Below are 14,058 nucleotides of genomic sequence, written 5' to 3'. Positions count from 1 at the left end.
CCTAGTTTTCTGCCGTCCTCGTCTGTGCTTTCCTTCTCTTGGTATCCATTCTGTATACCTGAAGGTAGTACAAGCCTACAACTCAACCTCCAGTCACGATGATGAAATAGAACAGTTTTATGAAGATGTTAAATTAGCAGTGAGAAAGGTGCAAACTCAGTATAGTGTAGTAATGGGCGACTTCAATGCAAAAGTGGGGGAAAGGCAGGCTGGTGAGCAAGCAATTGGCAACTACAGCATCGATTCTGGGAACACTAGAGGAGAGGTGTTTGTAGAATTCGCGGAAAGGAATAGGCTTCGAATAACGAATACCTTCTTCAGGAAGCGCAGCAACAGGAAGTGGACCTGGAAAATCCCTAATGGAGAAACGAGGAATGAGTGCAGGATGTAGAAGTGTTAGGTATAGGTAAAATGCAGTAACCATAGGTTAGTGAGGTCAAGGATTTCTCTCAAATTGAAGAGAGAAAGAACAAAAGTAGTCAAAGAAGAAACAGGTCAACCTAGACGCAGTAAGGGTAAAAGCAGACCAATTCAGGCTGGTGCTCGCAAACAAATATAGAGCTTTAGAACAGGAAGATGAAGACAATATAGAGGTAATGAATGAAACCGTAACTAGGCTGATCTCAGAAGCAGCAATTGAAGTGGGAGGTAAGGCACCAAGGCAACAAGTAGGTAAGCTCTCCCAAGTATATATATATATATATATATATATATATATATATATATATATATATATAACACAGGACCTAAAGAAACGGCAAAACGTGAAAGTGTCAAACTCGAAGAGATCAGATAGAATTCGCTGAACTGTCGAAACTGATCAACAAGAAGAAAGTAAGAGATATCTGAAATTATAACGGGGAAAATATTGAGGAAGCAGTAAAATATGGACGCAGCATGAAATTAGTGAGAAGAAAACTTGGCATAGGACAAGGCAATTAAAATGTATGCACTGAAAGATATGCAGAGTAATATCATCAGCGATTTCGGTGACTTCTATATACTACTTGATAAGATTTGTCCACAACAAAATACAGCCGATAAGTGGAGTTCGGTTGCCGCATGACGCGTTTCTCGGCGTTTGCACGCACCGACACACCATGCGTTTCGGAGGCCACGAGCTGGCTTCGCGGCGACGGCGCTAGGTGGCGCCGAGTGTTCATAGGGAAGCGTGAAAGAGGAGTCCTGCTGCATGCAGTACGCGCCTCATACATAACTCATTTCGATGGTGGCAATATTTTGTGTCGCTATATCGATTCAATAGTGACGCGTTACCTTCGACAGTCATCGTGAGATGACAAATTTTTTTTTTTCACTTGGGGAATAATCACTTATTTTCTATCGAACTGTTCTTCAGACTTCTGAATATGCAGACTTTTAGGCTGTCCTCACTGAGTCCGAATTATCGGTCCATGACTGAATGAGCTCCAGCGTAGTTTTTGTTAATGCTGCGCTGAAGGTCATTTTCTTTTTTTTTCTTTTTTCAAGCGAAGCTTGCATTGGCTCACAAGTTTGGGTGGCGTTGTAGTCACGGAAAAAATCACGTGTGGCGAGGCGCATACCCGCATTGCATATACGGGTATGAGCCAGAAATATGCGAGTATGAGCCAGGGACAAGAAAGAAAGAAAGAAAGGAAGGAAGAGCGGGGAAAGCTGCGCCTGATTATAGTGCCTAGAATATACTGGCAGTATATTCTAGGCACTATAGCCTAATGACAAGGGTTGAGAGCTCACATTAGGAGTTGGTGTGGATTCATTATTTACTACAGCGTGACTTAAAGACAACGGACAAGAACGAAGTGAACACACAGAGCATCGACTCTCGACTGAACTTGTTTGAAGAAACAAACAAAGGCAAAAAAAAAAAAAACACTCATGCGTATAGATTGCACAACGGTGAGGCATGCTGAGACACATGAAGAGCGAACGTAGAAGTGCAGATTTACAACTGAATTTATTTAAAAACGAAAAAAAAAAAATCCTAATAACATGCACCCAGAGTGTGACGTTATAGAAGCAAGCACTGCTTAAATATGCAAGTCAAACGAAAACAACAGCATATGATTAACTCGTGGAACATATAATATAGGCATATTCCTTTCCTGAAAGATTCAGTCAGGATATTCCTCTCCCCTCCTTTTAGCTGGTGCGAAATGCCTCGACAATCAAAGGTTTGCTCGCCTAAAAAAAAGTAAGCGTGCATAAAAATGAACTGGTAACGCTAACCGACAAATTGAAAGTTTGCTGAAAGTAGCACGTTATTCGTGTCGATGTCGTTAGTTTGCAATTTCGACAAACGACTTGGTGCTATTTGCTGGGAGCTACTCTGTGGTACTGTTATGGACATTGTCAAATTCCGCCATATCGTCAGATTCTGTAATGTCGGCATTTTGAGCCAATCAGAAGCCGTAGGAGCTCTCCAGGACAATCAGATCTGACGAGGTGGAATTTGACAACGTCCATGGGACGTTTTCTGAGAGCGATCACTTTCGGCGGTATACTATATCGCCTCGGCCATCAGACGCGCGCTGATTGACTGGTTGAGTAAAACCGGATGACCTGATTGGCTGGTTGAGCACTACGTCACGCGAAGGCGATAGTATCGCCGAAAGTGATTGTCCGAGAATACGTCGACGTACGAGACACGGCCACGGTTACGAGACACGGCCTTCCCCGTGTCTCGTAACCTTGTGGTGATGATGCGCCCAGGAACATGCAGTGGCTCATAGCCACTGTAGCGGATCGTCAAACAGAGCGGTGTGCAGCTGTAGTTGCGCACCACGCTGGTCCATACCCACTGGCCGACCTCACTGACTTCTTTTTGCAAAGGCGGAGCGTGGAGGGTAATAATTCATCAGCGTTCAGCGTCTCGATCTGGTTGGCTTCTGCCAGTTGCAGTTTTTGAATTGCACTCGCACATGTTCTTTAACAAAGCGCTCGAAATGCAGTAGAGACCACGGTTGCCAGCAGTGTGACTCGCAGTGACGAGACGACGAAAAAGCTGCGGCGGTCGCGCGTCGAAATCTCGCGCTCCGGGGTGCCGTCTCGAGCGGGGCCGCGATTGCAACTGCTCCCGTTCTGGGTTTTTGTGTTTGCGCCATGGTTCCGACGGGGTAGGCAACCACAGTAAGTCTCGCCTCGGAGGCCGAGCCGAGCGCCCTTTCTTTCTATCCGTATGCCGCGCACACTGCGAGCTGCGCGTTGGGGAGCGCCGACGTCGCACAGTGTCTTTTAGGCACGCGATAACGGCCTGGTCCCGGCGGCCTTCCTCAAAAGGGACCAGCGCTGCAGCTGCTTCTCGCTTTTAAGCTTTATAGAGGTCGAAACCTGCACGTCCTCCTATCTATTAACACTTTCCGCGAGTTCCTCTTTCGGCGGAGGTGTCTATTGGTGACACTGTGTCGCATTATGTGTTATGGGTGGCACTCGCCTTATTCCGTACGCGGGAGCCAACCGGTAATTATAGTGCCACTTCCTCAAGGACCAGTTCGGAACGCCGTGCAGCGTCTGCGACCGCCTCTGGCCGCAATCGCTTCGACCAGAGGCGCTGCGTCTCAAACAGCGCCTCAAAACCCTAGCTGTCACAAGGGAAGAATGCGAGAACGCTCCCCTTACCACTGGTACTACCACTGCACGGTGGTGCGGCGGTAGTACGAGTCGTGAAGTGGTGCTGTGTGGTTTTACCGCTGTGTTAGAGTGCAATATCTTAGGGAACGGCGGCCCACGAAAACTGTTAGACATGGAGAAATCGCGGTTAGTCCCAAATAAACCTCTAAGTCTACGCCAGTAGCTTAGTGAGGGGGACAAGTGGAACATATAGATTATCATAATGTCTCTATCTGTCGCTCCCACTTGCGTTCTGGCATATATACTCCATCCAGTGGTCCATAACGCTAATATATACTCCAGGTTTTTCTCTATTTCGGTGTCGCATATGGATAATTCTCATGTTCGGTCAGTAAAATATTTGGTCAGTATGAGCTCCACTGACAGCAGTTCCGGAAAAGGACTTCCGTTACGTTCGCAGGGGAACCTTGTACAAGGAAGTATAAAGCACTCGAAATTGCGCATACTCTTTTGTCTAAATTGCCGAGCTCGCGCAGAAACGTCTGCAGATATACGTTTCTAAGGGTTAATCATGTTCAGAACTTTTTCTCGCAATCCGCTTTTCTGAACAGAATGATATGTAGCAATAATATCTATCTCTTCAATACTCGATGTTATATGCACCGAAGCTTGAGGACATTTAGACGCGTTACTTTTTGTAAAGTCCTTCTCAGAACACTAATTTCGCAAATACGAAATGTAAAATTATAAGCTGAATCTGTTTTGCACATGTGTTAACTCACCGGGTTCATTGTACAAAAGGTGCACGCATCTGATGCTTTGGTCTGCTGCGTCCTGCATGGGGAGAAATGACTTATTAAACGGCAGTGAGCGCCTTCCTTCAGTAGGTACTAACTGCGAGCCACTCTGCGAGCGCGCTTCTCAATTTTTCAGGCGAAAGCCACCATGGCCAGCCAAGAGGGCGGGGCCAAGACGGACATGGCGGCCGGGATCACGGACAACAAGGCCGGGGTCGCAGACCGACCCACCAAAGTATCTGAAAACTTGCGCAACGAGGAGGCTGCCTACCAGCGCGACATTCTGGGCAAAAAAGATGTTGCCGCGCCAAAGACGCCCGAGGAGACCGGCGGCGACAAGCACGAAATGACCAACCTCCTACAGCGCGAGGAGGCCCGGCTGCAGAAAATCGGCGCGCACCTCGACAAGCCAGAGATGCTGGACCAGAAGCTGCGCGAGCAGACCACCGTGAAGGCCGAGTCGGAATTCGCGTCGACCGTCAACATGAAGACTGACATGAACATGCGCATGTCCGACGACGTCAGGGGACCCCCGCCGGCCGAGAACGTCGGTCCGCCAAAGCAGCTGGTGGGTAGCGGCGCCGCGCCGCTGCAGCGTCCTTCCAAGGAGAACGCCGTCGCTGGAAAGGCGACCGCCACGTCTTACGCCACGGATGGCAACTATCCAAAGACAGACATGGCGGCCAACATCACCGACCACCGGTCGCGCCTGGACGAGCTCAGCAAGACTGCGCAGAAGGAGTTGAAGCGCGAAGAAGAGAGCTACGCTCGGGACATTGGTACCCCCAAGAAGTCAGGGCGTGCGTCAATGCAGCAGGGAGGACGCGTGTCGATGCAGCAGGGAGGACGTGCGTCGATGCAGCAGGGAGGACGTGCGTCGATGCAGCAGGGAGGGCGGGCGTCGATGCAGCAGGGAGGGCGTGCGTCGATGCAGCAGGAAGCGCGTGCGTCGATGCAGAAGGAAGCTCGAGGCAGCTTGGCTTCGCCAGGCGGCCAGAAAGTCATGGCGGCTACCATCTACACTAAGGACGAAGAGTTGTCGACGACATCGGAGGAGCAGCCGCCTCGTATGACCTGCTGGCTGATGCCCGAGAGTGTTCAGCGGGTTATCGACAGCGGCATGGAAAAGATCTATGGACCGCGACCGAGGCGCCCGTACAGGCCGCCCATGTTAGATATGGAAGTGGAAGAGGACGACTACGACCCGTACTTTAAGGGAACTGAGGCGACCCAGGCTGTGTACAAGCCCGAAGAAGGCCGAGTTATGTACCCGAGTGAGAAGCGTCGCAAGCCCCGACGCCCAGTGTACCCGGCGGAGGAGGACTTCGACGTCATGTTTCAGGACGAGCTGGTAATCGGCGGCGGAAGTCGCATGATGTACGACGATGAAGGCGACGCTGGCTACGCCGACGAGGGGGACATGTACGAAGAGGAGACAGAGGACGCCTTTTACATGGATGACATGATGTACCAGGGTGGCCAAGGTAATCCCATGATGTATCGTCAGCCCATGGGACAACCAATGATGCAGCCAATGATTCAGCCCATGATGGGACAACCGATGATGCAGCCAATGATGGGGCCACCCGTGATGCAGCAGATGGGACAGCCGATGATGCAACCGATGGGACAGTCCATGATGCCACAGATGGGACCCACTATGATGCCTCAGATGGGTCAGCCCATGATGCAGCCACCCATGATGCAAGCCATGCCAGCTCAGCAGTACGGCTACGCCCAGCAGCCGCAGAACATTGTCATCAACCAGAAGGATCATATCGAAGTGAGCTCTTCTGACACTGACGTCAACGTAAAATGGACCAAGCAGTACGCAATGGGGTTGCCCTCTGACGTAGATGAACTTAACCGAACCGGTTCTAGCGTCCGAATCGATCAACGCGTGAAGATCAGGGCTCAAAAGTCATCCACGACGGACTCTGAAGACACATCGGGAAAAAAATCAGCCGCTGTCCAGACGGCGCGTAATGACCCGATATCTACGACATCGCAGACAGAAAGGCCAATGAAGGATTCAAAGAGCATCGAAGCAAAGGTCGACACAGACGACGTAGCCACGCAAAGGAACCGATATCCCGAGAGAGCGGCGGACACGCAAACATTCGGCACGTCACCGTTCGTTCCGGGCGCCGGTATGCCGTTCATGTTTCCGCCGGGAATGATGAACCCTTTCATGATGGGCGCCATGGGTATGCCTCAGCCGCAGCCGCCACCGCCGCCTCCACCCGCCCCCGAACCGCCGCCACCGCCGCCGTGCGAGGAGTGCGCGCAGCTCAAGTCCTGCTGCGAGGACGTGCCTTTTGAAGACCTGAAGAAGAACATAGAAGAGGATATCGCCAACATAGTGAACGAGAACCTGGAAGTAAAGATTAGTGACGAAGACACCAAGATACTTGTCGCGCGGCCAGACTCCCCTTACAAGCTAGTCTACCTGATACCGCAGCGACCGCAAGTCGTCAAGGAAGAAAAGAGCATCCAGACTGCCAAGCAACCCACGGACAAAAGTATTCAGACCGAAGGCAAGAAAGGCGCTAAGGGGGCCAAGTCCTTCGATACCGACGGTGGCGAAGGAGAGCGCGTGATTATGGCCTCGTACAACACTCAAGAGCGCCAGATTAACGGAAAGCGAGTACGAACGACCAAAGCTTTCCGCGTCACGCAGTCCGACGACGAGAACATCACGGAAGTCCAAGAATCGTCGAGCAGCTCGGAAAATGGCAGGTCGCGGTCGAAGCGCAGGTCGCGCTCCAAGAAACGGGCGAAGCGCGCCCGTTCGGACGGCGCCTATCCGCGCAGTCTGACCATATCGGTTGGCCGCACCAGCTCTACCACGAGCCGCAGCCGTTCGCCGGGACTCGGTCGCCGCAGCCGTAGTCCCAGTGCTGGAGCAGCACGGAGTGAGACTCCCATGCAGGGTCAACGTCATTCCAGGCATTGGAAAGAGGCCGCCAGCAGCAGCTCGTGCAGCGTCAGCAGCCATACAAACGTGTCCGTCATCTGCCCGGCTTCGAATCCCGAAGCAGTAAGCTGCACCGCGAGGGCCTACGTCGACACCTCTCCGGCGAGGACTCACTCCCGCGTTCCATCTCGCAAACACGCTGCGCAAGGTGATGACTCGACGCACGTGTCGACTCGCTGCACCGTTGTGACGTCGGACACGAACCTTACAGCCCGGACTATGCAGGGCGTCCCCGAGCTGCCGGCCGATGTCAAGCCTAAGTCGAACAGGGTGTGGGTGGAGCGAATCTACAACGAGCGTCCCGAAAGCTCCCGCTTCAGCCCGCGCGCGGAGAACCGAGCGTCCTCGCCGATCGATATGACGAGGCGCCCGAGCGGGGAGAGACCTCCATCGCCTCGCGGTGGCCGCGACAAAGGCGGCATGGTGTGCAAACCGCCCAGGTCTGCCTCGTCCATGTTCCAGACGGCCGGGGAAGCTCGCTGCTACCAGAGTCCCAACCGCAACGCTAGCTACATGGAAGCCGAACGGATCGCCAAGCAGATTGCCCAGCAGATCGCGCCGCAGATCATCGCCGCCCGCCAGAAGGAACCCATGCAGGAGAAACAGCGAAGCGGACAATCGTCCGTAGTGCAGAACATGATCTCGAACGCTCGACAGCACCACCAGCAGCTTCAGCAGCAACAACAGCAACAGCAGCAACAGCAACATCAACAGTACCAACAACAGATTCTCCAGCCCCGCCGGTCACAGCACCGACAGTCACCGTTCCGCAGGGACGAAGAGACGTCCCGCTACGAGAACAGAAACATGTACACGACCAATGGTCGCTACACCGTCAGGTCCCAGCAGTCCCTGGAGCGACTGAGCAACGCACAAGGCAGCCGCCTCCTGACAGAGAGCAAGGTGTCCCGCTACGGTACGGCAGCTGCTGGCGTCACGTCCTCGCTGAGCCAGAGCCTCCCGCAACGCTACTCGGGAGGCGGCTACCGCCAAGGCGGCGGCGGCGGCAGCGGACCACCGAGGCGGTCCGCCACGATGTCCGCCGTGAGCCGCAACTTGCAGATGTCGCCGCAGCAGCAGCAGCCGCAGCACTTGCAGTCACGCGGCAGCCCTTTGTGCGGCAGGCAGAGCCCGCCAGCTCGGTACATCCTGCCCATCCAGCTGCAGGTGACCGGTCAGCCGAGCCGAGTGGCTGCTGCTGGTGCCGGCGGGTACAACCAGTCGCCGCGCGGCGGCTCGCGTGTTTCCCCGGGGCTGTCCGGAAGCCGCTCCAAGATCACCATGATGCAGCAGCAACAGCGCCAAGAGCAGCGCTCGAGCGTCGTCATGCGCAACATCGAGCAGGACTCGTCGAGCCCGCCCCGCATGACGCCCAACAACTCCTGCCACGGGGACAAGAAGAGGGCCTTCTACAAACGGTATACACCTTCACCAGTACTATTGGCGGAAAGCAAAAAAGCAGGGAAGGGATGGAGCCAGGGTGGTTACACATGCATACATATATTTTCAATATAGAACCAGACGTCGTAATGACGAGCAATTATATAAACTAGTGATACACAAAACGTTAGACTGCAACAAATAAATCATGAGCTCAAGCAGGCTAGGGGAAAATTTTTCGCCGTGGTAGGGAGGAAAGTCGACGTGAGAAACTCGTTTGAACTTTTCCATCGCGTCGCATGTGCACAATGTCCTCAGGAGCTCCCTGGGTGTCGCCACATTAGCCTCCTGACATCTTTAATTATCCGTGACCCCCCTGAAAAGCATTGCAGAAACTGCAGCGCTTAACTTTCTACTAACGTACAAGTCCAGAGGGGACGTATAGATGGAACTGTAGAGAGGAGGGGGGAGAGGGAAAAGATGACGTGAGAAGGCAAAGGAATCCGCGGTTTCGGGCAAACTGAAGGTACGGTACGGTACGCTTCTGCTATTTATGAAAAATAAACGCCATGCAAATTTGTCTTGCGGACAAATGAAGCAGGGTGTGCAGACGCAGACACCGTATATAGGCGACACTACACACGGAAGCGGTCGCACATCAAATCAACGCTTCTGTGCCCGCCGCGGTAGCTTGATGGCTGTGACATTGCTCGAGGTCGCGGGTTCAATCTCGACCGTGGCAGCCCCATTTCGACGGGGGCGAAATACAAAAACGCTAGTACTTAGATTAGATCAGGGCGTCAAGATTAATCCGGAGTCCGCCACTATATGGCGTGCCTCATATTCCGATCGTGATTTTGGCACGGGCAGCCCAATAATTGAATTAAAGTTTAACACTTCTGCCACGATGCGATGTGCCATGTGAGGCAATGATAATGCTCCAACCTCTCAGATTATGAACAAGGGCGCTGTGTGTTCTGTGGACTACGCAGACAAACAGAAGTTGTGCACGCAAAGTAAAGTTAACATCAACTCGCCACTCTCGTATTGAACTAAACGCTGAAGAAATCGCATATTCGCCGTCAACATCACCGCTAATTATCGTCAAAGCAAACAGCATACAAAGCTTCGCTTACATCGATTCCCACAGTGCATGGGATCTGCATATTTTTGCACTGCAGTTGCGTCTTGGGTTTATCTTTCAAGTGTTCCTTCGTGCACTTTTCCAGGCTTGTTAAGTCGCCCAAACACTTTTATAGGCATGTTAAACATTATTCAAAGAACGTACGCTTTTTCACTGAGACCGTTGGTTGTACCGATGCACCGAATTCAAGAAATAAGAGTTGCCAGTACTCCATTGTCTAGTGTTGCATTGGTTACTACGTACATCGGGACATATTCTTGATTCGTTTGAATATAAATTTATACTGCTGTTTATTCCTTATGATGTTTAACGCTCTGGACGTCTCTTCGTGGCCTGGCGACAGGGCGTACCGACTACGAATCCCAGCCCAAGAGAAGCAGGTGCTGACGTACGCGCTGGTCGCGCTGGTGGCCCTCATCAGCATCATCCTTGTCATCAACACGCTCGGCAAGAAGCGCGTCGGCGTCGAGTGACCGCCGAGCGCGCAGTTCGCGGACACACCGTCCGAGACGCACGCGGTCGACTCGGCGCTCGTCTTCGAAGCGTTTCGAAGCTTTTTTTCCCCAACAGGCGGCGCTTGGCCGCACTCAACTCTCGGGCCTCGAAAGAGCATGACGTGCCCGACTACAGGAAAACGTGGAGCACTGATCGTGAAGGCTTGTCTCCCGTCTTCGCCGAGCAAAATAAAAACCAGGGAAAAACATTCGCGAAGTAAAAGCTGCCGTTGCTTGATGTTTCTCGTTTATTTAACCCGTCGGTCTACCAACAGCAACAATCGTTGCCGTCTCCTTGCGTGTTGTGTGGAACATTGTAATTCGACGCTTGGGTCAAAATTTCGATAATAGCCTCATAGCGAGCAATATCACATCCATTGTTCAGTTTCCGCGCATCCTTGCATGTGTATCGAAAGTAACCGCGCAATGATATCGGAGGCTGTGAGACAGTCCGCCAACCTCCTCGCAGACGGACGATGCGGCGTATAGGTGGTGCGCAGTAGCAGCTTTACAGGTTACGTAACAACGGGGAAGAGAAGGAAATAGAAAGTATAACAAACTGTACAAATGACCTTATGTGGAGACTGAACGAGACCACTGCTTCAGAACATAAGAGCCGAGAAAACTATTACTGCAGAATCTCCCTTTGGTGGGACTTATCAGATTATGGATATAAGTATTATTTCCATTCGCTCATTTTGCACTCATGCAACGAATGATTGAGTAGCCGAGTTACGCACACCGCGGCTCACTCTGTCAAGGATGACGCAATGTGCCGCGAGTATTGCAATGACCTTTTGCAATTACCTAATTGACGAACCTAATTAGTCGAAATAATGTATTAAGCGCAGGGAGAGACCTTCATCCGCAGTGGATATAAAATATAGGCTGATGATGATGAATGCAATTGTAATTAATATGAATTAGGGTTAAGTTATGCAGTAGGTATGAATCCGGATTAATTTTGACCACCAGAGGATCTTCAACGTGGCCCAAATTAGGGTGCCTTGATGCCCGCGCGCGGCGCTCGCATCGAGGCACTCTAGCCCCAATCGGGCGTTTTTGCCCTTCGCCCCCGTTGAAATGCGGCCGCCCCGGTCGGGATTTGAACCCGCGACCTCGTGCTTAGCAGCGTGCAACACCAAATCCGCTAAACCATTGTGGCCTGCTAAAACGTAGTGGCCTGCTTTATTTCTGCACCGACTGTATTGTATGACCGACTGTGTGGTATACTTGTTGCGGCAACTGGAGTGGCTTACTTTCTTTCTAAACTAACTGTATGATATAGTTACTTGTGGCAACTATACCGTCTGTGTTCTTTATGCGCTGACTGTTGCGGCAACTGTAGGTGTTCTATATGCTTCCCTAAGTAAAACCAAATCGAACCTTTTAATCTGTTGTCTTGCATAGGCTTTGGTTATATTGCGGAAACATGGTAGCGTCACTTGTTGCGCCGACTGTAGTGGCCTACTTTCTTTTTATGCCAACTGTAACTGTAGGTGTTATATAGTCATAATCATAAATCTCAGTGGTCGTGTCATATCTACCCCCATTCTAAGAACCCCATACATACCTACCATATATGGAGCGCATTGTGTCACGTGATAGAGACGGACGGACGGATATATTTCCGAGGAAAGTAGCCCAAGAATGCTTACGCGGCAAAAAAAAAAAAAGAAAAAAAAAAAAAAGGAACGTATCAACTAAGTGCCACTGCGTATGATCAAGCTTCTACTGCAGAGACCAGTGTCTAAATTTTTACCTTCATAGATACTGTCTTTATAACTAACCTTCATGCTTTTTTGTCACGAATCATAAACAACTATCATTTCTTTTTTCTTTCCTGCCGCCGCGTCTCGTCCCTCCGCTTAAAGTTCCTTGCATTCTGGGCAATTATAACTTTATCGACATCAAACCTATAATCGTTGGTGCGCGTCAATTGGGTACATGTGAATAAGTTCACCGCTCTTTTCTCCCTTTCACTACGCCAACGCTGAGTAGCAGACTAAAGCAGATAAAGTATAGTTGAATTATGGGGTTTTACGTGCCAAAACCAGTTCTGATTATAAGCACGCCGTAGTGGGGGACTCCGGAAATTTGGACCACCTGGGGTTCTTTAACGTGCACCTAAATCTAAGTACACGGGTGCTTTCGCATTTCGCCCCCATCGAAATGCGGCCGCCGTGGCCGGGATTCGATCCCGCGACCTCGTGCTCAGCAGCCCAACACCATAGCCACTGAGCAACCACGGCGGGTCAGATAAAGTATAGTTCAAGCCGATCTCTCAGCTTTCTTTTTTAATGAATCTCTTCGAGTGACAATCGTCGACACGCTGCCTTTTCGATAATGTTGATAAACTACAAATATTGAATCTTAGCGAAGTCTTTTTCCTATGCGATGTTTGACCAGGGGCCCCTGTCTTTCATGATGCGAAGTACGCATGATCGTGCGACACACTGGATGTTTCATTTTGTTGGGACGATTACGGTGCGAAGAGATGGCAACCACCTTGCCGAGAGGCGTGTGATTCGCCTCCTCTCCGTGTCTTGCACATGTTGCCTTGACATGGGACGTTAAGAAGAGGGAAGGAGAGCATGCGCGCGGCGCGCGCTATGCTCGGGAGAGAGAAAAAGTGTCACAGTTTCGCCCTAAGGGCGAAGCAATGAATGCGGTAGCAACACAGCAATGTCATACGAAGTAAGGTGAGCGGCTTTGGTAGCAATATGAATTGTAGTAAACATGAGTTGATTAAGTAAGCAGGTGTGCTGCGGCGTAAGTAGACCGACATGAAGAGAGACTCGATGACCACGAGAAGGCGCGTGTGAAACGGTGGTGTTGATGAGAAGCGCTTCCCGTGGGCAGCGCGTGCGAAGGGACACACCTGCAGCGCTGCACTGCCGATCCGGGCAGCATTACATGTGTAGCGTGCGTTGGAAAATGTGGCCCGACTATTACTAACTGAATGAACAAGCGTGGTGTGAGCGCGCACAAACATGAATAGATCACACTGAATGACTGCAGACAACGACTGTCAAAACGCTGGCAGCAAGCCCATACGCTGCAGCGGGCGAAGGTACGTGCGGTCTATCGCTTCAACAGAAATTGAGCGGCGAATGCACAGTGCATAAAGGTCAGAGCCGTGTGGAGATGAGCGACGGTGCGAGCGAGCGACGAGCGCGGTTGTTGGCAGAGTAGAAGTGCGCCCCCCTCCCCCCCCCCCCCCCCCCGCTCCCTCCGGCGCTGGCTTTCCGCTTCCTTGCTTGCGCGTGGGAGATTGAGTGCGTTCGCTCTCCGTGATAGCGCGCGTCCCCGCACGCTTCCGCTCGGGCACACGGCGCGCGGCGAAGATTTTATCTATACGGAACCTCACGGCGACGGCGACGCCGACGGCGGAAATCCGGTTGACGTGTCCATATAATTGCTATCGCAATAAAAGAAAGCGTAGAGAGATAGAGAGAGAAAGAATTATAGCAGCACCAACGAGGCAACGCGCAGAGCTGCTGCCGACGCCGTCCGCGTTTCCCCGCGTTCGCGCACAACGCGCGCAGTGTCCGTACAGGCACTGTAGTGTCCGTGACTGCAGCCGGCGCCTCTGGCAGCGGCTCGGCAGGTTTACTCCACCGCTGTTTACTCCACCTTTACACCACTAGTACAGTGTACTAGAAGGTACACTGTACCACTAGTACAAGCTGCCCCAAC

The 14,058-nt window shown here is 51.7% G+C and overlaps 1 protein-coding gene across 1 annotated transcript; it reads left to right on the top strand.

Annotated features, from left to right (window-relative positions):
• Positions 1-2,996: 2,996 nt before the first annotated feature.
• Positions 2,997-10,581, top strand: LOC119445150 (uncharacterized). Its single transcript, XM_037709474.2, has 3 exons — positions 2,997-3,126; positions 4,501-8,759; positions 10,209-10,581. The coding sequence occupies exons 2-3, from the start codon at positions 4,513-4,515 to the stop codon at positions 10,336-10,338; spliced, it is 4,377 nt and encodes a 1,458-aa protein (XP_037565402.1). The 5' UTR covers positions 2,997-3,126; positions 4,501-4,512; the 3' UTR covers positions 10,339-10,581.
• Positions 10,582-14,058: the final 3,477 nt, after the last annotated feature.

The sequence above is a fragment of the Dermacentor silvarum genome, chromosome 3 (genome assembly GCF_013339745.2).
Source record: "Dermacentor silvarum isolate Dsil-2018 chromosome 3, BIME_Dsil_1.4, whole genome shotgun sequence".
Taxonomy (NCBI): domain Eukaryota; kingdom Metazoa; phylum Arthropoda; class Arachnida; order Ixodida; family Ixodidae; genus Dermacentor; species Dermacentor silvarum.
Note: the sequence above shows the minus strand (reverse complement) of the source record. Positions and strands in the feature narration are given on the sequence as shown.